Source organism: Phascolarctos cinereus, unplaced genomic scaffold (genome assembly GCF_003287225.1).
Source record: "Phascolarctos cinereus isolate Bilbo 61053 unplaced genomic scaffold, phaCin_HiC Scaffold_3;HRSCAF=262, whole genome shotgun sequence".
Lineage (NCBI taxonomy): Eukaryota > Metazoa > Chordata > Mammalia > Diprotodontia > Phascolarctidae > Phascolarctos > Phascolarctos cinereus.
This window is the reverse complement of record NW_027555736.1, coordinates 125,671,979-125,696,964: the sequence shown is the minus strand read 5'-3', so window position 1 is coordinate 125,696,964 and position 24,986 is coordinate 125,671,979. Positions and strand designations below refer to the sequence as shown.

General features: G+C 35.6%; 1 protein-coding gene across 11 annotated transcripts in view; it reads right to left on the bottom strand.

The window, feature by feature from the left end:
• Nucleotides 1–24,986, bottom strand: part of CHD2 (chromodomain helicase DNA binding protein 2) — a 155,388-nt gene that overhangs the window by 108,942 nt on the left and 21,460 nt on the right. For 9 of the 11 annotated variants that reach the window (XR_013485307.1, XM_078151152.1, XM_078151151.1 and 6 more), the window contains 3 exons: nucleotides 24,504–24,638; nucleotides 23,517–23,576; nucleotides 2,856–3,087 (listed from right to left, as the gene is read on the bottom strand). Coding sequence is in view for 9 of the 11 variants with exons in the window: in XM_078151152.1 (XP_078007278.1) it covers nucleotides 2,856–3,087; nucleotides 23,517–23,576; nucleotides 24,504–24,565 (354 nt within the window). In the remaining 2 variants the exon portion in view is untranslated. Of the gene's footprint in view, nucleotides 1–2,855; nucleotides 3,088–23,516; nucleotides 23,577–24,503; nucleotides 24,984–24,986 lie in introns of those variants that run through there. The other 2 variants (XM_020964304.2, XM_078151156.1) reach the window with 2 other exon arrangements.

Here is a 24,986-nt window from a genome sequence, read left to right as displayed (position 1 = left end):
CACCCTCCTCTCTCCCATTCCCTCTCTCTCCTCCTAATTTCTCCTATTCATTCTTCTTGCCCCCTTGGATGATTAAATAGTCCTTTCTGCCAATGCCCTTAAACACCATTACTCTCCGACCTCAAGAGCCCTGTTCCAATGATCAATCCCTTGTCTGATCTTCGAACACACTCTTTCTACTGGCTTCTTCCTCTGACTACAGATATGCTCATCTCCTCTAATTAAAAAAAAATATTCAATTTATCAACTCATGATTAAGAACTAACTTTTGTTACCTCGGTCTAACTTTTTTTTCTATGGAAAAACCTTCATTTACAAAAAGTTGGGGTTCTCCTAATCTGAAATATAAGAGAATGTTAAAAGGACTTAACCCTAACTCTAAATCCAATTAATAATTCTTAGAAGTAAATAGCAGGTCATCTCAACAACTCCAAACAGGCAGTCAGGGCACCCACACATTGGGAGAACTCATTTTGGAAGAACTGCTATCTTTCCGTAACCTACCTTCTTAGGTAAATGTTTTCTGCCTGCACATGGAACAACAGTTTTAGCTAGCTGAAATTAAGTTTGCATACATTCCTAATACAGATAGAATATCTAGAATTCTGTTACACAAATACTAAGTGACTACCTACTCTTTTGATACCTCCTTAGTGACCTAGAAATAGATCTACTTCACTTTACCTAATATTCATCACTGCTTCCCTTAGAATTTGTGTCCCTAAATTCTGAGTACAATTTTAAAGTCTAATACAGGCATACCTTGAAGATACTGTAGGTTCGGTTCCAGATCACCACAATAAAGGAAATATGGCAATAAAACAAGTCACACGAAATTTTTGGTTTCCCAGCGCATATAAAAGTTATATTTACACTGGATTGTAGTCTATCAAGTGTGTAACAGCATTATGTCTAAAAAACCCCAACATACCTGCCTTAATTAAAAAATACTTCATAGCTAAAAAATGCTAACCATTATCTAAGCCTTCAGTGAGTTATAATCTTTTTGCTAGTGGAGAGTCTTGCCTCAATGTAAATGGCTGCTGACTAAAAATGGTGGTGGCTGCTGAAGGATTGGGTGGCTGTGGCAATTGCTTAAAATATGACAATAATTAAGTTTGCCCCATAGATTGACTTTTCCTTTCACTTGAACACTTCAAGGCCATTATAGGTTATTAATTGGCCTAATTTCAATATTGTTGTGTCTCAGGGAACAGGGAGGTCAGGGAAGAGAGAGTGACAGGGAATCAGCTGGTCAGTGGAACAGTCAGTACACACACAACATTTATCGATTAAATTTGCTGTCTTACATAAGTGTGGTTCATGGTGCCCCAAAACAATTACAATAGTAACAAAAAAGATAACAGATCACTGTAACGGATATAATAATAGTTTAAAAGTTTGAAATATTGTGAGAATTACCAAAATGTGATACAGAGACACAATATGAGCTCATGCTAATTGGAAAAATAGTGCCAACAGAACTGCTTGACACAGGGTTGCCACAAACTTTAAATATGTAAAATATACATTATCTGTGAAGAGTCATAAAACAAGGTATGCCTATTTATAAAATGCATAGGAATTTTTTGACAAGCAAATTAAAACTATAGTTACACTTCATTAAGACTTAGGTTATAACTTAAGACCAAAAACTAGTGAAATATCTGTTACATGATTATAAAGATACCATATTGTTCATATCATTTGCTTTAGTTTTCATTTTTTGATAATAACCATCTCAGCATTCTCAGTAGAAATCATTTAGTGGAAATTTCACAAACTCTGCAAGGAAGATCCTTTTTGTTAAGCTAAGGATAATCTCTCTTATCTAAGTAAGGAAAAATCACTTATGAATCTGATGATTAATTCTCTTTTGAGCTGCTTACTCACATTAATTCTCAGAAGAAAAAGAGTCATGTAATCATGTTTATAGTAATATATGCCTGTTTTACAACTTCTGCTACTTCTGATTTCCTTCCCCACAGCTGTGGCCACCCTCCGAAGACTCTGAATATGCATGAGGTTCACCTAAACTCCAACCCTAAAACAACTCTCTTAAGCCTCACACATTAAAACATCATTTCCAAGCACAAGCAGGAGCTAGCCTCATCCTTTCAACAGACAGTCCACCTTCCTTCAGCTTATAACCCTTTCTTGTCTGTCTCCATAAATGCCATTAACAATTATGTGTACTTCTGGGCAGGTTCGGTCCTTCAACTCCCTTGGCCTACATAAGTCCAGTTCCTCTATCACATCTCATTCTTCCCAGCTAGCACTGCTCCAGGTTCAACTCCTTTCTAGTTTTCTTGACATAAACTTTTGCTGTAAACATGGAGTTCTCAGCTAATTACCATATACCAAATACACTTGACACATTTCCTACTGAAAACTCTGCATTTTTGAAAAGGTCTCAATCTCATACTAACAAATTCTAATCTACTCAAGCAAACTAAAAGGACATTTGACAAAAATAAGTAGTTTCTTTGTTTATTTACAACTTTGCTTTTTGTTGCACCTTTACGGTGACTGGAAATTTACATCAAAAACAAATGTATTCTCCCTATTCACCAAATCCTAAATGTAGTTATATGTATAATTAAGTATTTTCTGCTTTCTCCCTCACTTTTTGTTATTACTGGAAAAAAAACTTAGTAGATCAATATGGAAGGAAGCAAATAATATAATACATTGCACGTAGTGAGCAAATAATGACTGAATGTTGAATTAACCTAAATTCTATATTCAGAAAAAAGATGTTAACACATCAACAAGAATTTTCATGTTTCAAGTAGAAGATACAAATTCTATCAATGGAAATGAAGGTTTGACAGTGACATGAAATTGAGAAATACCTTTTTAACATCAGCTATACGTTCCTTCTTAGAGGCTGGCTTTTCTTTGGCTTCCGGTGGGGTTTGCTGGGATTTGGAACCTGCTGATTCGCTTTCAGACTCAGTCTGACTCTCTGAAGATTCGGAACTGCTGTTTGATTCGCTGCCATGCCCACTGCCTGGCTCACTGCCCTGTTCACTTTCAGACTGGCTAGCTGAGTCTGAGCCTGATGCTTCTTCAGATGCTGAATGACTTATTAGGGAAAAAAAAATTAAACCTATGTTATATTAATCTGATAAAGAAACCAGAAAAATGTCATTGAGGTCATTAATTATAGGAATCTTATTTATATATTAAATACTCTTATCAAAAACATCTTCCACACTTTCATCACACTCCTAACACTTCTATGATGTGGCCAATACTATGCCTACTTTATATTGCACATCTCCATTCCAGTGCTTGGTATAGCATTTGTACCTGTTGTATAGCAACTGTGGTAATATTAAATTTCATGCTTACAAATCTTTGCCATAAGCATAGGCAATGGTATAGTACTTAACTGTGAAACCAATTAAATTCTTTAAGGCTTACTTTCAAAATCTGTAAAGTGAGGATAACAAGACTGCACTACCTCAAAGAACAGTAGTAAGGAAAGTGTTTTGTAAATCAGAAAACACTATTATACTATTGCTATATTAATCTTAACTAAAAAGCTAGACTAGGTATAACATCACTGGATCACTGTGTCTTGATTTTCTATCCTGCAAAATCAGACAGCTTTTTTGCAGCAGCAATATCTAAGTCAGCAAACTATCTGAACTCATGAAGCATCATTTCCTCAGCCACAAGGGGAAACTGGCAAAATATGAATGGACACCCTATTTTAAATCAAAGCCTCCTCAAAGGACTGCATGTGTCCATCCATGCAGCCAGCAGGTGGGGCCCTGGACCACATTCTGATCTCCAGTAAATTGTGTTTACCACAGATGTGGGATAACCCTGGATCCCCCTTACTAGAAGTCTTTCTGAGTACACCTGCTCTATACTATACTCCTGCACTGATACCCATAGCAGCATGCCCAGATTATCTAGTACATTCTCAATGTTTTCCCCCTTAATACTGAAGGGCAACATGGCATAATGCATAGATAATTAGACTTGGAAACAAGAGGACCTTGGTTCAAATTTCATCTCAGACATTTACTGTGTGACTGTAGGCAAGTCACTAAGAAACCTCTCTTGACCTCAGTTTCTTCATTTGAAAAATGCAGCTACCCTTCCCAGCAATACAAGGATCTAAGACATTTCCAGAGGCCTCGTGTTGGAAAATGCTATCCACATCCAAAGAACGAACTATGGAAGTTGAATTGCTATTTTTTTTCCTCTTCTGTTGAGTTTTGTTTCCTCTTTCTGATGGTTCCTCCTATTGGTTTTAATTTTTACTTACAATATCACTAAATGTGAAAACGTTTAATAGCAATGCAAATGTATAGCCTATATCAGATTGTGCACCATCTTAGGGAGCGTAGTGGGGAGGAAGAGGAGAAAAATTTTAAACTCAAAAGCATATGGAAGTGATTTTTGATAAATCAAAATAAATTAATAAAAAATTTTTAAAAAAAGAAAAAGAAAAAGGCAGCTAATACTTGTGCTTAACTTACATGGATAATTATAAGGCTTAAATGGTATAATGTACGTAAAGCACTTTGCAAACCTTAAAACGCTACATAAACGTCCATTTTATTATTACTATTTCTGATTCTCCTGGTTATCTTAACTGTATACCTATTGACTGTGCCAGGAGAGGGAAGGAGGTATAGAATTTGGAACTCAAAACTTTTTATAAAATATGATTAAGAAAATAAAAGCAAAATGAATGGCATAGGAAAAAAAAAGACTGGAAATGTAGGAAGAGGACAGGTTATTCCATATGACACCATATTTTATTGTAGAGGTATTAGGTAGCTACTGGAGTTTCTTTAGTAGCCGGATGAAGTGGTAGACCAATATGAAAATTACTTTAGCAGCTAAGTGGAAATCACTTTGGAAACTTTCAGTGAATGGCTCCAAATTTTTCAGTGAAGTATGGAGAGGTCCTCAGCAAAAATGTAAGGGAATAGGTGTAGTGGGAGGCTAGAGGAAAGACAAGAAAATTTGGAATAGCTGCAATGGAGTGATACAGTGAACTGATTAGGGAGGAATAGAAAGACAGCCTAACAGCAGGCCCAACTAAGATGGGATAATACAAATTCACAGTAGAACCAATCAGCAGTTTGATTTTCTCTATTAGTATATGAATAAGAAAAGAGTCAGGTGATCGGAATAATACAGAATTGCGGTTCTGAAAGACATAATCAGTGATAGTGCAAGGAGAGGAATTGGAAACTAGAGTTGATTGGTTCACCAAGGAGTCAAGATGGGAAACAGAAACTATGGCCAGTGCAGAGGTGATAGCCTAGAAAAGAACTGAAAGGATATAAGGAATGGAGATCAGGGGTTGGGGGTCATAAGGAATAGAGAAAAACAGAAGGATAAAAGATTATCATCAGATAAAGAAATTTGGGACCTCATGAACATGGAAGTGGAACAACTGCGGGTGCTAGCAAGATCACAAGGGCATGATTATCTGTAGATGAATTGGAATAGAGAAGTAGGTCAAGTGAATTGAGTAGACTGAAGAACTGAAATGTGAAGGTAGTTGAAGAAGTATCAATATATATATAGTGAAGCCCCCTAATATGAGAGCAGAAGTTGGGATAGAAAGACAATGAAACAAGTCCTGAACTCACTATAGAAAGGAAAATGCTGAATTGGGTGACATATAAAAGTTGTTAAATAAATTATTCAATTTCTCTGGCCCTCAGCTAAAAAATGAGAATAACACTTTACCTACCTAAAAACCAGAGAGCTGACTAGGTAACTTGAGATCCATTCTAGATTAAGTCCTTGTCCATCAAACCCTATCCCCTGTCTCCCACTCCAGGCACACTCTTCTCAGATGTAGAAGAATACTGAGACCTGGATGAGAGCCCTGGGTTCAATATCACCTCCAACATTTACTCTGTGATCTTAATGAATAATAACCTTTCATATTTATACAGGGTTTTAAGGTTTGGAAAAGGCTTTCCTCTTAACCTCTAAGGATACAATATATAAATAGTATTTTTCTCCACTTTGCAGATAAGAAAAATGGGGCTCTAAGGTTAACTGTCAAGCCTCCAATTACACAACTAATAATAACTGATATTTATAAAGACTTAAAGCCTTTACATACATCATCTCATCCTTAAAACAATCTTTCTGTGTAGTTGCTATTGTCCTCATTTTACAACTGAGACTCATAAACACTTTAATAGACTCAGAAAGGTTAAGTGACTTGTCTAGGGTCACAAAGCTAATAAGAGGTTTAAGACAGGTTTAGAACCCTAGGCTCCTACTTCCACTTCCAGTCCGGGGCACTTAAATTCTGAGCCTCAGTATTCTCAGCTATAAGACGTGGATCATAATACTTGTATAACTTACCTCATAAGGGCGATTTATTGTGAGGATCAAATGTGATTTTTTTATATTAAAGTGCTTAAGAAAATCTTAAAATAATCTATAGTTAGCTATTATAGAAAAATAAAGCATTCAATCAAGCTTTTAAAATTAGGAACAAAGAATACCAGTTCAATTCATTCAAAAAGGACTTAAAATCATTCTGCCTCTGTGCCAAGCACTGTGCAAGACACTGAGAATACAAAGACAAAACAAAGTAGTCTCTGTCTTCAAGGAATTGATGTTCTATGAGGTAGGGAAAAACTTATACTAGTAAATATAAATATAGGGGGAAATGAATGGCAACTTTTGGAAGGGAAGCTAACAACTGGGAGGGTCAGGAAAGGTCTCTTGATGGAAATGGCACTTAGGTTGAGGCTTTAAGGCAACTCAGGGGAGTCTAAGAGGCCAAAGTGAGGAGGGGGTGCACCCCTGGCATAGGAATAGCCTGTGCAAAGAAAGGCACCAGAAGGTCTTAGAGAGAATATCTTGTATGAGGATCAGCAAATACTTTATTTGGGCTGAAACATAAGCTTATACAAAAGAGGATATGTAATAAGCCTGGAAAGGCAAGGTAGAGACGGACTATGAAGGGTTTTTAATACCAAACAGATGTTAGCAGCAATCATCATAACTACCTGGTACTGGCTAAGAAATAGAGTGGTGGATGAGTGGAATAGGTTAAGTACACAAGACACAGTAATCAATGACTGTTTGATAAACCCAAAGACCCCAGCTTCTGGGATAAGAACTCACTATTTGACAAAAAACTGCTGGGAAAACTGGAAAACAGTATGGCAGAAACTAGGCAAAGACCAACATCTTACCTAACTGTATACCAAAATAAAGTCAAAATGGGTACACGATTGGGGCAGCTAGATGGCGCAGTAAATAGAGCACCGGCCCTTAGAGTCAGGAGGACCTGAGTTCAAATCCAGCCTCAGAAACTTGACACTTACTAATTGTGAGACTGTGGGCAAGTGACTTAACCCCATTGCCTAACAAAGAGCAACAAAGAAAAAAAAAACCAAAGAAACAAAATGGGTACACGATTAGATATAAAACCTGATACTACTGGGACAGCAAGGAACAGTTTATCTATCAGATCTATGGATAAGGGAAGAATTTATGACCAAACAAGAGATAAAGAACATTACCAAATGCAAAATGGATGACTCTGATGACATGAAATTAAAAAGTTTTTGCACAAAGAAAGCCAATGCAACCAAGATTAGAAGGGAAGCAGAAAGCTGGGAAAGAATTTTGACTGCCAGTGTCTCTGATAAAGGCCTCATTTCTAAAATACACAGAGAACTGAGTCAAATTTATAAGAATACAGGTCATTCCCTAATTGATAAATGGTCAAAGGATATGAACAGGCAGTTTTCAGAGAAAGAAATTAAAGCTATCTATAGTCATTTGAAAAAATGCTCTGAATCACTATTGATTAGATAAATGCAAATCAAAACAACTCTGGGGGCAGCTACGTGGCGCAGTGCACCAGCCCTGAAGTCAAGAGGACCTGCGTTCAAATCCAGCCTCAGACACTTGACACTTGCTAGCTGTGTGACCCTGGGTAAGTCACTTAATCCCAATTGCCTAAAAAAAAACACTCAAAAAAACTCTGTATACCACATCATACCTATCATATTGGCTAACATGACAAAACAGGAAAATGATAAACGCTGGAGATGTGGGAAAATTGGAACACTAATGCATTGTTGGTGGAGTTGTGAACTCTGGAGAGCAATTTGGAACCAAGCCCAAAGGGCTATAAAACTGTGCATACCCTTTAACCCAGCAATACCACTTCTAAGTCTGTACCGCAAAGAGATCATACAAATGGGAAAAAGACCCACATGTACAAAAATATTTATAGCAACTCTTTCTGTGGTGGCCAAGAATTGGAAATTGAGGGGGATGACCATTAGCTGAGTAATGACTGAATAAGATGTGGCATATGAATGTAACAGAATACTACTGTGCTATAAGAAATGATGAATAGAAGACCAGAAAAACCTGGAAAGACTTGAATGAACTGATGCTGAGTGAAGTGAGCAGAACCAAAAGAACATTGTACACAGTAACAGCCACAATGTGTGATGACTAACTTTGATAGACTTATCTCTTCTTAGCAATGCAAGGATCTAAGACAACTCCAAGGACTCATGATGGAAAATGCTGTCCATATCCAGAAAAAGAACTATGGAGTCTGCAGAATGATGCATATTATTTGCTCTTTTTTTCTTTGTTTCTTCTTTCTCGTGGTTTCTCTCCCACTGGTTCTAATTCTTCTTTACGACATGACTAATGTGAAAATAGGTTCAATATGAATGTATATGTAGAGCCTATATCAAATTGCATGCCATCTTGGGATGAGGGGAGAGGAGAGATGGGGAGAAATTAACTCAAAATCTTATGGAAGTGAATGGTGAAAACTTAATAATACATAAATTTAAAATTAAAAAAAAAAACAACGATCTTATACTTTACCAGTTAAGTACAAGGACTGGAATACGTAGTTCAGTTGTGTATTTCAGTTAGTAAAGAAGGGAAAAAAAGAGGCAAATAAGGAAATCTTAAATTCATCTCTAACTTCATCTTTCATCCTTCATCAAAAAATTCTTTCATCTACTTTCCCCATGGTCCCAGGTCATGCCAGAATTACTGTAATGGCTCATTAAATTGGTCTTTCTGTCTTCAATTGATCTTCTGTGTCATGGGGATATTAAAACATTATTTCTTCCAGGTCACACCTTCAAGAACCTACAGCCTCTCCTTATTGTCTATTACAAATCCAAGCTTTCTGTATACTTATAGTAATATGCTCTCCTGTACTACAAGGGCAATAAGAATTATGAAACAGATATGAAGATTGGATTAATTTTCAGAAATTTTACCAAGTATTTTTCAACCATTCTAAAAGTCTTTTTTAAACAGAAATAAAAATTCATAAAATCTATACAGTAGAAATCTCAAGATTTCTAATTCAACAAATATTAGCATAGAAAACACAACTGGCAAATAAAAAAGAGGAAAGGGAAGGGATTTTATTTGCAACTTGTAATGGAAAAAGTCTTCAATAATATGTCCATGAACTACCAATAAACTTGACCTTAATAATGGTCACTTCTTTGGACTCAGGCCTCCTCTTCTATAAAAGAAGATAAATAGAAGAAAAGGATAAATGAGCCCTCCCAGTTCTAGCATTCTAGGATACTACACTTGACAAGCTGATAATCCCTTGAACTTGCAAATGAGTGAAATAAAAAGTGCTATAAACCCAAGGCAAAATGCAACTTGTATTAAGTCAGATGTGGGTATTAAGCAGTCTGGCTAAGGCACAAAGTATAACTCTGAAGTGGGAAAAAATGGCTTTTTCACATTGCTGATAACATAATAAAAGTACTTAGTATCGTTCCAAAATCCTTTTAGAAATGATGAAATATAGGGTTACTGAACCCTTTCTCTATGAGAGATGGATGGCATGCTATATTAAGACTTCCTCTTTAAGTTTAAACTTTGGTTTAAAAACTGCATTTTCCAAGATGGCTACCAGAGGGCAGCATTGAAACATTTATTTCATTTAAAAAAAACAAAACAGCTTCAGCAATAACTACAGGGCTTCCTGCCACAAAGAATCCATTTTAGGACACAGACTGCTGCTCCATTTTACAATCCCTATTACACTTACACTTACTTTGTTCTCCCCCTTAATAAACTAGCAAAATGGAGGAAAACTACCTTCAAAGAGTCATTATTTGTTGTTTTTCTTACAGTAGTGATTCTGTTTTCCACAATAGGTTTTAAATGGATTCTGTGATTTGATTTTTAAGAAAAGATCAATGGTTTACAACCCACCTAAAACTTTTAACCATTTCTTAATATTTCATTTTTTTACCAAGTTGAACATTATTAAATAAGAATTACAACCAACATCCAAATTAAATAATGATTAAACCCTCATTAGTAATTTGTGAGATGGAAGGAACAAAGTTAAAAAAGCTGTTTTCTCTCTTCTGTTAGTCTAGGAAGTATGAGTCCTACCCACAAGGCCAGCTTAACACATGACATTCCCCAATGCAATCCAAAGACCTCATTAAGTAGTTAGTATATGAAATGCACTGGAGATTTAGAAAGAAAGAAAAAAGCTAAAGAAAAGTCTTCAAGAAGTTTATCATTTGTGGGGTAAAGGAGGAGGGGATACAACCTGCAAAGAGTATATACATGATAATATGAGAAAGAAAAGATAACTGACAAATAAAGGGAATGAGAAAAGCTTCTAGTAAGTAGGAGATGGTATCTGAGATAAGGCTTGAAGGAAATTAAGGATTCTAAGAGGCACAGGTGAGTGAGGAAGAACATTTACGGCCAAGACCAGTCAGCAGGCCAATATGACTAGAAAAAAGAACATAAAGAGAAATGATCTGAAATTGGTTTGGAAAGGTTAAGAGCCAGACTGAAGAACTTAAAATGCTAAGCTGCAAAGTTTTGTATTTTATTCTTAAAGCAATGGAAATAATTGAATGTTCTTGAGTAGGAGAGTGACATGGTCAGACTTGTGATTTAGGGAGATTATTTTGAAAACTATGTGGAAGATAAATTGGAGAGGGGAGAACGCAGAAACCATCAGTCCAATTAGGAGGTTGTGCATACATCCAGTTAAGAAGAGAGAAGGGAACCAGAGGAATGGCCATGTGAGTGGGAAGGTAGGGATTTAAACTATGTCGTGGTGATAGAATTTGCAAGACATGGTAACTGACTTGGATATGGAGGGTGAAAGAGAAACAGGAGTAGATGCTGACCCTGAGTTTGCAAACATGGGTGCCTGGAACAATTATTAAAGGAAGATTATTAAAGTGTAAGTAGAGATCTGAAATTCTGAACACAATTATAAAAGGATAGTGAAAAAGCCTGATAATCTGAATCACCATCAATTCAGTGGAGATAGGAATTTGAGTTGCATTTTCCATTCAACTTTTGCCCCCTACACATGAAATTTTCGAAAGACAAAGTGACATAGTATCATGGAAATTTAGCCTTAGAAGTTCACCTGGTCTACCCTTCACCTAGACAGCATTCAAATCAAATCAATCTAGGTGGAGGTTAATACACACACACACACACACACATGCGTGTGTGTCCACACGTATATACATATGTACAGATGTGTGTATACACATATACATATATACATGTGCATATATAGTTTAATAACATGCAATGACATTCTAAATACAAAGCAAAGTATTACGTGAATTTCCAAGTGCAGGAGGTAGCTTCCGAGTTGGGCTTTAAGAGATGGGTAGGAATAGAAACAAGTAAATAAGGATGTAGATGACCTTCCAATGACAGGACATTCAGTACTTCCCTCAGAAATCTGTTCTATTTGGGGGCAACTGTAATTCTTAGGAAATGTCTCTTGTCAAGAATATCTCTGCAATATCCACTTACTACTCTCATAATGGCAGGTGAATTACTTGAGATAAGCAATAATGATTTCATTTTATGACAGCAGTGGTCACGTATGTGCACTCCTACTGACATCAGGCTGACCAAAGTCCGACTCTGACCAGATGAAATGATATGGGGCTGGTTCCCCCACCTTTAGTTAGTTCTGTTGGTTAAGTGCTGGATTTCTGGCCTTACTTGGGTGTTTTATTGCTCTTTTGTGGTGATTTTTTAATTCTGTGATAAGAATTACACCAAGGGACACGAGCAAAAGTTGTAGTTGTTGGGCCAGCTAGATGGCACAGTGGATAGAGCTCCAGCCTTTGAGTCAGGAGGACCTGAGTTCAAATCTGACCTCAGACACGACACTTGCTAGCTGTGTGACCCTGGGTAAGTCACTTAACCCTGACTGCCTCACCAAAAAAAAATTGTAGTTGTAGCTAGGATTTATATTGCAATTTAAGATGTTTAGGCTCCTATTAGGTGGTCATCAGGATCCAGTTCTCCCCTTTCTTCTTCAAAGGCCATGCAACATAGTTGCAAAATTCTTTCAAATGTACATGTTTGACTGTCATGTCCCTTAATCAAAAATCTCCTAAAATCTCTATGTTGTCTATAAGATAAAATACAAATTCCTTAGCTTGATATTTAAGGCCAATTTGATTCCAACTTAACATTTCAGACTATTTCATACTACTCTCCTTCATGTGCTTTACTTTCTAGCCAAATTGGACTATTTTTTAAGTATACATGTATTCTCCCACTTCCACATATCCACAAATATCATCCTCCATGTCTTCTAACAACTGTCTTTCAGAATCCTTCCCTTCATCTTAGCTGCCTCTTCCATTAAGTTTTTCCTGATACTCTCAAGTGAATGTGTTCATTCCTCTTTAAATTTTCCTGAAACACTTTACACTATCACACCTTAGCTTGTATTATATTTAACTATGCAATTGCATTTTCCTCTAATCTTTTTCCCCATCCCACCCCCACCCAGTGAAAGTAAACTCCTTTAAAAGTCAGGGCCAGCAATTTTCAAATCCCTAGATACCAAATACTCTTCACAATATCTTACACACAGTATGCCCCAAATAAACTTTTCTAAAAAATCATGGAATTTGGAAAGAAATTCAGAGTAAGAAGCCAACCCATCCTTGAAAGAAGTTCCCATTGTAACATACCGAACAAATGCTGGTTGTTAAGCCTCTGTTGAAGACCTCCATGGAAAGGAAACTAAACATTCCTCTGAACAGCCCATTTCCTTTTTGAACAACTTTAATTATTATAAATTTTTCCTGACATTAAATTGAAATTAGCTCTTTGCAACTTACTCATTGTTCCTGGTTCTTCCACTTGGGGCCAAACAGAATAAAACTAGTCTCTGCAACATGAGAGCCCTCAAATACTTGAAGACAGCTATCATGCTGATCCCAACACCACCCCAAGTCTTCTCCAGGCTAAACATTCCCAGTTCCTTCAACCACCCTTCATAACATGTACTCAAGATCTTTCACCATCTGAGTTGCTCTCTTCTGGACATTCTCTAGCTTATTAACATCTTTCTTGAACCATGGCGCCTAAAACTGAGTACAATAATTCAAATGATTTCTAGTATTAACACAGTAGAGTGGAAGTCATTTTCCTATTCCTGTAAGTTATTCTTCTCTTAATGAATCCCAGGATTGCATTAGTTTTCTTAGTTGCTATCTCACCCTGCCAATTCATATTAAGCTTTCAGTCCTATAAATGATTTGCTTATCCCAGGATATTTTTCAGGATAACTGCTTACTAACTATTCCTGCCCCATCTTATATCTGTTAAGTTGATTTTACAAGACATTGATCTTTATGGAATTTTGGGAATTTCAACTTTCTAGATTCAGCCTAATGCTCTAGCCGTCAAGACCCTCCTGGATCCAAACTTTATCATCGATTGTTAGCTGACTCTTTCCACCTATTCCTTCATCGAAGTCACTGATTAAAAAAAAAATTAAACAGTACAAGGTTAGGAAGAGATCACAGGGGTATTCCACTATAGACCTTCTCCCACACTGACTTCTAGTTACTGAGTCTGGCTATCCAACCAGGTCATATCACTTAATTGTATTATCATCCAAGCCATATCTCACCATCTTCTCTAAAGGACAGCACATATTATCAAATGCTTTGATAAAATCTAGGCAAACTCTATCTATAACATTCCCCTCATCCACTAATTTAGTATAATCCTATCAAAAAAGGAAATGATGGTAGTTAACATGATCTATTCTTCCTGGCACATGGTAGGCACTTGTTTGTTGACTACCTAAAGCCATGGGGCTCTTTATAACCACTGATTCCTTTTCTATGATGTTTTCATTCATCTTTTTAATGATTCATTCTAGAATTTTCCTAGGAATAGCAACCAAGCTAACTTGACCATAATCTATAGACTGTTTTCTTCATGTTTTTGCGAATCAGAACATATGCCCCATCCTCAAATCTTGTGGTATCTGTTGAAAGGTATCCGAATCTCCTTAAGGTATAACAGAGAGGATTCCAGGTTTCTAAGAATAGGCTCCCTACACATCTTTAATATTGGGACAATTAACTGGGGAGGGATATATATTATCTCATATATTACATTATTACAGAAAGTGTATGTGTGCATATATACATACACACATATGTCTATATAAACATACATATATAATGTTTGAGAGTAAACTAGAGTTAACCTTTTGATTGTTCTTCATTTAAAATATTTTAGCGAATGTAACTTCATACTAATATTTATTTGGTTTTTAGGAAGACAGATTTAGAGCTGAAAGATATATTAGATCATCTAATCCAACCTTCCTCTTTCATAGATAAGAAGAAAGAAAATCAGATTACCTAACTTGCCCAAGATGATACAGGTAGAAAGTGGCAAAACCTAGATTCAAGTCCAGGTCCTCTAATTCTAAATCCAACACTTTTTCCAGTACATCATTAGATATAGCAAAAAATCATGATAAACTGAAGAGAAGCAGAGAATATATATCTTTTACAGCTCTGAGGAGATGAAGGCAATAAAGGTATAACAGAGAGGATTCCAGATTTCTAAGAATAGGTTCCCTCGAAATCTTTAGTATTGGGGCAGGAGAAGCAATTCATTCACTTCCAGTGACCAGGTTTAAGAGACTGGCCACAATCATCATTCTAAATTGTTATGCACTAGTGGGTACAGATCAAATGACTTCTTAAGATTCTAGTACTGTGGCTGGCACAAAGTATGCACTTGATGTTTGCCGAATTTTATTCTGTTTCAAAGAGGACAGCCACCCTAAAATAGCTGGCCCAGATAAATAGAATGACTCTTCAGAGCAGCCTCACCTACTGGGCCTCCCCTTCCCCAAGCCCTAGCCACCAACACCATGACCTTTTGTTCATCTAAAGGTTGGTCTAAAATTACTTTGTTATTGTTTAGTAGTTTTTCAATCATGTCTGACTCTTCAAGACTTGAGGTTCTTCTCTGGAGTGGTTTCCCATTTCATTCTCTAGCTCATTTGACAGATAAAGAAACTGAGGCAAATGTGATTTGCCCAGGATAACAGAGCTATTAAGTATCTGAGGACAGATTTCAATTCATGAAGAGCCTTCCTGACCTCAGGGCCTGCACTCTTCACTGAACCACTTAGCTGCCCAAACAAGCATCTGCTGAGCACCTATGTCGGCTGTTGTTCAGTCATGTCCAACTCCTCATGACGGGGCTTTCTTGGCAAAGATACTGGAGTGGTTTGCCCTTTCCTTCTCCAGTTCATTTTACAGATAAAGAAACTAAGGCAAACGGGGTTAAGTGACTTGCCAAAGGTCACACCACTAGTATCTGAAGCTATATTTGAACTCAGGTCTTCCTGATTCCAGGCCCAATACTCTAACCACTGTGCCACCTAGCTGCCCCTAAAATTATTAACACCTCCAGATTTGTTCCTTCTTCCCTCCTGCTCAGGTTCAGAGATAAAATGCTTCCCAGCTAAAGAATAAAATGCCTTTTCCTCCGAAATACTGATTTTTACCTTAATCTTGAGCGTCCAAAAAATGCATTAACACCTACTCTCAACTTTTCTCTGCAAGGTAAAATTGAAAAGGATTTAATTGGGGAACCTTCACTATCTTATGATCCTTTTAGCTTCAATAATCGTTAAGAATGGAGCAAAGAAGTTATATTCTCTTTCTGACACACAGAACTGTGAAGAAAGTGTTTCTGGCTTGCCAGAAACTGCAATAATATTTCAGACACATTATAGTTCAAGAGACTTTTTTTTAATCTGGCTTGGGAACCTAAACACCTAGTAACATTGATTCTAAGGGAAAATACACTGAATTACACACAATCCAAAAACTCAGGGGCAAGAAGTGACTGTGTCAAAACTTTTGACACATAACCTGTTAAATAATTTGAGGTAACTCACTTGCAATAAAGACTACTGGAAAACAAGCCATTCATAGATTGAAAAGTTTATATTGGCTTTACAGTAAGTTTCACAAAGGTTCTTTCTAGGTAATTAATTTTATCTAGATGAGGATCACTATTAAGTAGCTACTGTTCTTGAAAATCAAACTGGAAAAAGGCTAAGTTCACTGAAGAAAACAGACAGTAGAAATGAATGCCTGAGAGTAAAATAAAGTGGGAAATGGGGAACATGAAACCAATTCAAAACAGCAATATGTTACAACCTTTAGACTGGAAATTACTGTCTATCTGTAAAATGAGATTATACTAGAAAATGTTCCCTAAAGTACCTTGCAACTCAAGAGCTATGATTTTATATACTATCTATTCGATTAAACAAACATTTATTAAGCACCTCCTATGTGCTAGGCACTATGGATAAAAAGAGATGGGAAGAAATAGTCCTGGCCACCAAGCTCATGTGCTAATGAAGAAAGCACGATGTAGAGGACTGGTATCAAACTCAAATAGAAACAGGGCCATAAAATAAAAGAATCATTGCAGGCTGCATACTGACTTAGTTTTAAAATGTCATGTTATCTGTTTTGCTGTATATTTATTGTGTTAAATATTTTCCAATTACATTTTAACCTATTTCCACTGCTGTGATATTGTGGGCAGCACGTTTGACATGTTGGATATAAAAGATAGAGGGCTTAACTTGGGAGTCAGGAAAAACAGATTCAAATCCAGACTCTTGACTTTTATTACCTATGTTAATTACAGACTAATTAACTTGTCTCAGACTCAGTTTGAAAACGATACCTATAGTACCTATACCTCATATGATTGTTCAGTAACTGAAATAAGATTATGTGAAATGCTTTGCAAACTTTCAAGGCTATTCATGTCATACACACAATGCCTAAGAGACTGATGAACTAATAGTTGATTTACTAAAAGTACTAGATATTATAAAAATAGATGTTACCCTTTTCAAAGAATTCAAATCATCTTTAAAAAAAAGAATACCACTTATTCCATAAATCACTGAAAATTCTTTTGAAACTCCTTTGTTGACAATTTGGTGACATGAAAAGAGCAGGGCTCAGCTGGGTTTGTGACCATGGACAACTCATATAACCTCCCTAAGAATGTTATCTCATCTATAAAAATTCAGCTAAAACTTCACAAATATGTTAAAGTAATTGATACATTTTTTAAAAAACTGCCTCTATGGACTGCTCTATAACTTTTCATTACCTTTATGTGATTTCTGTAAACAAATACAATGGCTAATCTATCCATAATTTGGCAATATAAAGCAAAAAGATTCAATCTGTATGGCTTGTAAAAAGGGCCCTGAGTGGGTCCAAAATATTTTTATTTAACATACGCTTTAATGCCCCTTCCCTCTACAGATTCTAATATCCTATGAGCTACAGGATTTTTTAAGTATATAGTTTCTCAAGAAAACTAACTCTGAAGGACCTGACTCATTTTGAACTATGTATCATTTCTGTATGTTTAAAAAGAAATCTAATCCCACTAAAACATACAATCCCTTAAGAATATACGTTTACAGGGGAAAAACACACGGGAAGATCTGGGTTCAAACCGTCCTCAGCCACTTACTACCTACAGGACTTGAGCAAGTCAGCTTCACACTGTTTCTTTACCTGTAAAAAAAAAAGGATTTGCACTACTGAAGAAAGGACTTAGCACTCTCTTGAAGTTACTTTGTAAATAATAGTTTGCATTTTCTTGTATACTGGTAAATATATATCAAAAATTCACTGTAAATTCCTTGAGAGCAGAGATCATTTAATTTTTCTTTATATAATATCCCTAACAAATGTTTCTTGAATTGAATGTGAAGAGCTACATAAAACTTACAATATATTATAGCTGAAATTATACTACTACAGGTTGATTCATGTGATCACCCTAGTTGTTCTAGGCATTATATAATGCTAATTACAGTCCTTGTTCTCCTAATGTTCACAGGCATTATGGAAAAATCTGCATGGCTAGGAAATGAAAAACAAATTAGCAAAATCATTTGTTTAAAATCAAGATATTCTTTCTCGTTTACAAATAGGCCTACACACAATAATGCTCAATAAATACTTGGCCAATTTACAGAAAGGTTAGAATAAGTCCACCAGTGGGCAATATTTTATTCCATCACTGGGTAAACTGCCTTTTTAAAAAAAACTTTTCTCATTAAGAAAAAAAAAATTAAGAAGTCAACAACTCATATTTCTCAATTTTACTACTCTCACATTCAGCAAGTATTGCTTGTCCTGCGCCTCCTTTCCTCAAGAGCTCTCTCATTAGGAAAAGTCAACAACTGCTGAAATCAACTGCTGAATCAATAGGTTTGATGCTAGACGGTTCTGAAACTACAAGGAATCAAAGGTAAGAGTACAAAGTCAGAGTAATAGCTTTCTTTTCTAGCCACTATATTTATGTTTTTCTCTTGAAAGTTAGAATATAGAGAAGGGCAGAGAATAGCCATAAAATACTCAATCTTACAAGAATTATGTAAATATCTATAGGCCATGGATTTGGTTTTACGTATATCACAGATTAGTAACTTCAATTCATTTTATAAAAATCTTTAATTCAAGCTAATATACTTGGGGGGGGGACAGCTAGGTGGCGCAGTGGATAGAGCACCAGCTCTGGAGTCAGGAGAACCTGAGTTCAAATGAGGCCTCAAACACTTGACACTTACTAGCTGTGCGACCCTAAGCAAGTCACTTAACCCCACTGCCTAGCCAAAAAAAACCTTACAATTAGTTATAATACATCTCCTCAGAAGAAAAACCCCAACATAATTCTAAATAGGTAATGAATAAATAAGAGGCAGGATGGCATAACAGAGAGAAAGTAGCCTCAGAAATACTTGCGTTAATAAGCTTTTCTGCATATTGGCTGGCAATATGAACCTAGCAACTCTAAAAAACTATATAAGTGGCACTATGTGAGTCCCACATACCAAATAAATCACAAGTTTAGCTCTTTTCAAGAAAAAAAAAGCATAAACTCTACACCATGTTTCACTTTGTTTTACTTCAAAAGGTAAGAACAAAAATTTATACATGTCTGCAGTTTTTTCAAACCCACACTTTTTTTCAGAGACAATTTTACTCCATTGGTTGTATTCACTATTAATGGGAGATGTAGACCTTGTTACTTTTAACAAGATTTCTCTCACAATATTCCAGGCAGTTAATTACTAACTAAAGTTATAGATCTTTAGTAAATCAGCATTTGACAGATGACAGCATCAATCAAATTTGTATTTGACCATCTCATATTTTCTTAAGTCAATAAAACCGTCTTCACTTTACAGAAAAATGCAAGATAAAAATTTTTGACCCTCCTAGGAATGCAGTGTTCTCACTTTGTATCTTCCCCAAAAATAAACTTTATTTTATCAAAAGTATTCTTATTAAGATTACGTGAGATGAGAGATCTCAAAGAATTTACTTCTCCAGAATCATGTGTTTGATTTCTGTAGTTCAAGGATGAAATTAATAACTTCTACCGCTGTTTCATATTTTCCCTCTTTAAAAAGTTATAAACTTCAGACATCTGACACTTAGTAGCTGTACAACCCTGGGCAAGTCACTTAACCCTGAGTGCCTCATCAAAAAAAAAATAAATTAAATTAAAAAAAAAAAAATATATATATAAAAGGAAAACATCATGCTTTCACCTCGGTTCCTATCAGTTTAGGAATCAGTTTTGGCTCTACTAAAACAAAAGGGTGCCAAACGAACCACTTCCAGAAGAGGAAAATGTGAACCAGATTCTTATATACTTCCTTGGTTATTAATACAGCCTACTCTAATTTGACTGACTTATAATTATAATATTGCCATGACATGAAAACTCTAAATCAGCTTTAAAATTAACTAATTAAAAGTTTAAACTATCTTCTTCTGCTAGATAATGCTTTAATAAGTAACTACTCCAATACATTTTCAAAATCCTGCCGTTAAAGGAACCAGGCACATATATTTGTTGTTCTGATAGGGAAAAGGTTCCGATGAAGAGCAAGAAACTAAAGGGTTAAATATTCACCGTAACAGGATTTTACACTAAATGGAAAAAAACAGAAGCAACAGACCCAAATAAAGAATTGGGAACGGAGGAGAAAAGAAAAATAACTCACTTATTTTAGTGGGTTTTTTTTTCAAAATAGATTTCCATTTCTAAGTATTTGGACAACAGGTTTCTATTATAATCTCGAGCTTTTTCTCCAAAGGCAAAATTAGACAGAGGGAGGACAGAACTGTTCCCAGGGGCAGATAAGCTTTAAATGTGCATAGGAATTCACTCGGTAAATGCAAATGATCTTGTGTAGAAAGAGCGAAAGGGAGGGGGAAAGGGGAGGGCGAAGAGCAGGAATGCACGGTGGACCAGCACAAAACCTATTTCTCCGTATTGTCCTCCCTCATACCTAATCCCAACAGAATATCCACTTCCAGATAGATTTCTTGAAACACAGGCACTTAAAAAAAAAAAAGGATTCCTGGTTGATTGTTCTACTCGTAACACTGGGGAATGTAAAAGCAACGTGGCCCCAGCTGGCTGAGCAAGCAGTAGCTATAGCGCCAGGAGAGGGCGAGGCTTTGACAAGCACTGAGCTAAGGCTGACATCACTGGAAGGCAGAGCCTCTCCTACAGAACCTCCACTGTTGACACTCCTGTTACTAAGTGAGCTAACAGCCAATCAGATTCCACAGCCAACACAAGACGGCCTTTGAACTCCCCACCAGCAACTTCCTGCTGTTTTTAGAGTACACAGTGCAATGCAGTATGTCTGTCAGCTATGCGGCACAAAGGAACAGCCATTTTGTGACTGAACTGGACCTGCACCAAAATGCCATGAATTTTGTGTTTTAGTTGTCCTGTCACATCTAATTTCTAGTTATTTTAACATCATGGAAGTAATAAATTAATATGTTTAATTCATAGAACTAAGTATCATGGATAGTTTTACATTTAATCCTCTCCTCAAAATCCCAGGTTATAAGAAACAAGATCATAAAATGGCTGCCACAAACTGCATGTTCGGTTCCACAATATGCTGCATTATGCAACTGCTAACTACCATCACCCCCTTGCCTCTTAGAGTAACTGTTTTATAGAAGCTTCCTCAGAGACTGGGAATTGAGATATGAAACGTAAGCATTTTAGAAGGAAACAGGCTCAAAAGCAAACTTCCCAGATTGTTATTTAGCATAAATACGAAGATAAATGCCAATTTTAAAGTGTATGTGATAAGACCACAGAAATACAAGTGGTCAGCCCCCACATACAGTCTCCTTCCGTGCTTCTATCAGTACAAAGCAATCCTCAGTTTCTAAATTACTTGCATCAACATTTATGGTCTTGGTACCTATATCTACTTATGCCAGCAAAATCCTTCAATTTACATGTTAGAAACTAGAAATTCGAATAAAGTACTTCAATTTTCTTTTTGAAAACATGTAGAAATTACTAAAGCACATCCTAATAGTGCTAAGAAATCTTAGAAGTAAGGTAGATTCAACTAGGGACACAATTTTCAGTAATAATAAATGTTAGGGTTTGTGTTGTTTTGGGTTTTTTTAACATTCCACATAATGGTACTCCTTGATGTCTTAAAAACATCAAGCTTCGGTAATGGGTGGCACATAATTATTCAGTATTACTACAAAATACTTAAATATGTACTCCTAAACATTATAAAGTGTTCCATATTTACAAAAGCATCAAAGAAAGAAGCAGTCTTCTAAATTTAGTGAAAGTCACTCTCTCTAGAATTTCTTGCTAGCTAACTCTCAGAGGAATTTTTATTTGCTCTGTGTAGCGTTTTCCTTTTCTTGACTTAAGGTCCTTAGTTACATTTTCACTAATATTACCTTCAGAGTGTACTATTATTACACCACAGAAACTAAGTATCTTTATAGTTTCAACAGAAACATAGTGGTGAGAAAGGATGGTTTCTTGCCCCAGGACCAGAGTTATTACGGTAAATTAGGGTACCGGTTACCTGGGCTACCTTGCTAACTTTCAACTTAGCCTTCAATCAAGGAAGTCATATTACCCAATTACATTAACACTTTACCAACATCCTTCAGAGAGGCTTCACAATTTGAAAAGGAAGTGAAGTCATGAATATACATTGTGTGTGTATATATATATGTGTATATATAGTTTTTCAAAATATCACATGAACTGAAAAGTAAACTAATTTCAATAAGCTATTTCTTCATCTTTTGAAAGGAGTTTCTCAAAGTAACGAATCCTTTTAACAGGACAGGCTCACAACTAATAAAACTATACCTGAAAAACTCTTTTACAAGTGCACAGTCCTTATTCAATTATACACACAATACCAGAACTTTAAAGGGGTCAAACAAGTATTTTTGGAGGTTGAAAGCTAAAAAACAAAAATTCAACATCACCACGTGCTTTTTTTTATTAGAAACCACACAACTTGATTAATGATGCTTAACAGAATCTTTCTATAGAAAAGCTGAACAAGACCCATGTGAAATAATGCAAATTATAAACCCAGGGGAATACTATTTTAAAGTACTGGGCCTATAATAACAAGTTTGTCAGATATACCTAGATATCAAATTTTCTCTTTTCTATTAACTCAAATGTCCCCTATTTTCCCCCCATCTACCCATCCCCCAAAAAGTCATCTCAGTATTTACTGGGCAATAGTCTTTCTTGTCCTTAAATTATTTCACTTTTATCATTAAAAGAAAAAAAAACTGTAACATTTCAGGTACTGAGTTAATGATCCAAACTGTGTAACAATCAAAAAGCCAAAGGCTTAAAAAAAAAAATTAAAAACAGAGAAACATTTCAAAGTTAAGCAAGTTCATTTTTAAAAATGCAAATATTTATTATGTGCAAAATTTAACAGATAGAAAAAATAAACCATACACAGCACTTTCAAAAATACTAATCTATTTTAATATCACTGGAAGTACTTTATACAGTTTCCAAAGTAGGCAAAAACAAATTGGGAGAGGGGGAAATAAAAAGATGGGGAGATACCAGGCAATTGGTCACATCTTTTTTACCTATACAGAATTAAAATTTTTGAATACCCTAGTTACAAATAATATCTCTTAAGTACATCAACCAATGTATTCACATATGTAAAATTATCAAACACAGGCTTATACAACGGTAACATTTTGGAATCTTTATTACCTGTTCGTTACAAGCTACTAAAACCTGAATGGAAAACATACCATGATTCAATTGTGGTATATTCACAAACTTCATATGGTGATAAAGCATTCCACATTCCTCTAATAAAGAACAAAATAAAAAATAAAACCACAATAAATTCTGTTGGAATGCTGACTAAATATAAGCACCTATATCTAAAATGTGATGAAGTGGGAGAAAATTCCTTTCTACCAAACTGTTTTGTCTAAATCTACACTTTGAAAATGCACCTGAAAATAATCTTCCTAGTTTTTAACACTAAAGTAAACAAGTATGAACATAATAACCATAATAAACTAAACAAGTATTTTAAGTCAAATAAAAGCATTCCCTACTCCTGTGACCAGTTTTGATTTTAAGTACATGAACTGTAACCATCAAGTAAAAGATTTGATAAATAGCATCAAAATTTCCTAAAATGTTAAGTGTATCAAAGTATTCTAAGGTCAAATAAAAATATAAACAGAGGAGCATCAGTCAAAGAGGTCTTTTTGGATTTTTATTTTAAAATGTACATTTTTTCATTCATGTAACTTTCTCTAGTGTCTATTTACTATAATTTACTACTACAAGGCTGCTCTATGGCCCTCAGTTAAAGTTTAGATATACTAGATTCTTCAAAGAAAAATTTGCCTTGTATGTAAAATGGTGCAATGCAGCAATGGCTAAACCGACAAGGTCATTTTTCTGCAGCACAAAAACCTAAAAACTGAAAATTAATGTCCAAAAAACTGTAATTTACAGGAAAGACTTCCTTGGATAAAGGTATCATACCTTTTGACTACTATATGGGGCCTTAAGTCACAGCACAACTTTCAGAAATTGCTACCAAAAAATTAGGGTGTGGCATATTAGCAATCTCAAGGTCACTGATTAAAAAAGGGGAATCCAAATTAGTTAAACATTCAATATGAAACAGACAGCAATCCATGGCTGTCAAGGTAAACAATGTATGCTGAGGTTTCCACAAAAAAAAAAAATGGGGGGAGAAAGTTGATAGCTCATACCTCGATGCATTGCTGTGTACTGAACCGTCCTCTTCTTGGCTTTTGTCCTTATTTCTCATCATCTTTTAATTCTTAAATATTAAAAGGGGGGAGGTGAATCTGTGTTTGCTTTGAAGTCTTGTGCTCAGGTATTTACTGTCAAAAGTTGAAAGAAAGGTAAGGTCCCAGAGCTTCTATCAATGATTTTTCATTATCAGGAACAAAGTCCTGACGCTGCAATGATATTGTTATAATACAAAACCTCAATATCGAAAACTATAATACGATTAAACCTTCTACAATTTATTTTTTGTTTTAAATATAAGATAAATCAACCAGAGGAAAGCATCCTCCTCAATAGGGAAAGTTTCTCAAAGTAACACACTAGATACAAATAACAATCTCTTTATCTTATTGCGTCATCCGAGAACAACTCAAATTTACAGAAAATAAAACAAATTAAACTGCAGAAATCTTTACAATTATCACTAATATTCGTGAACC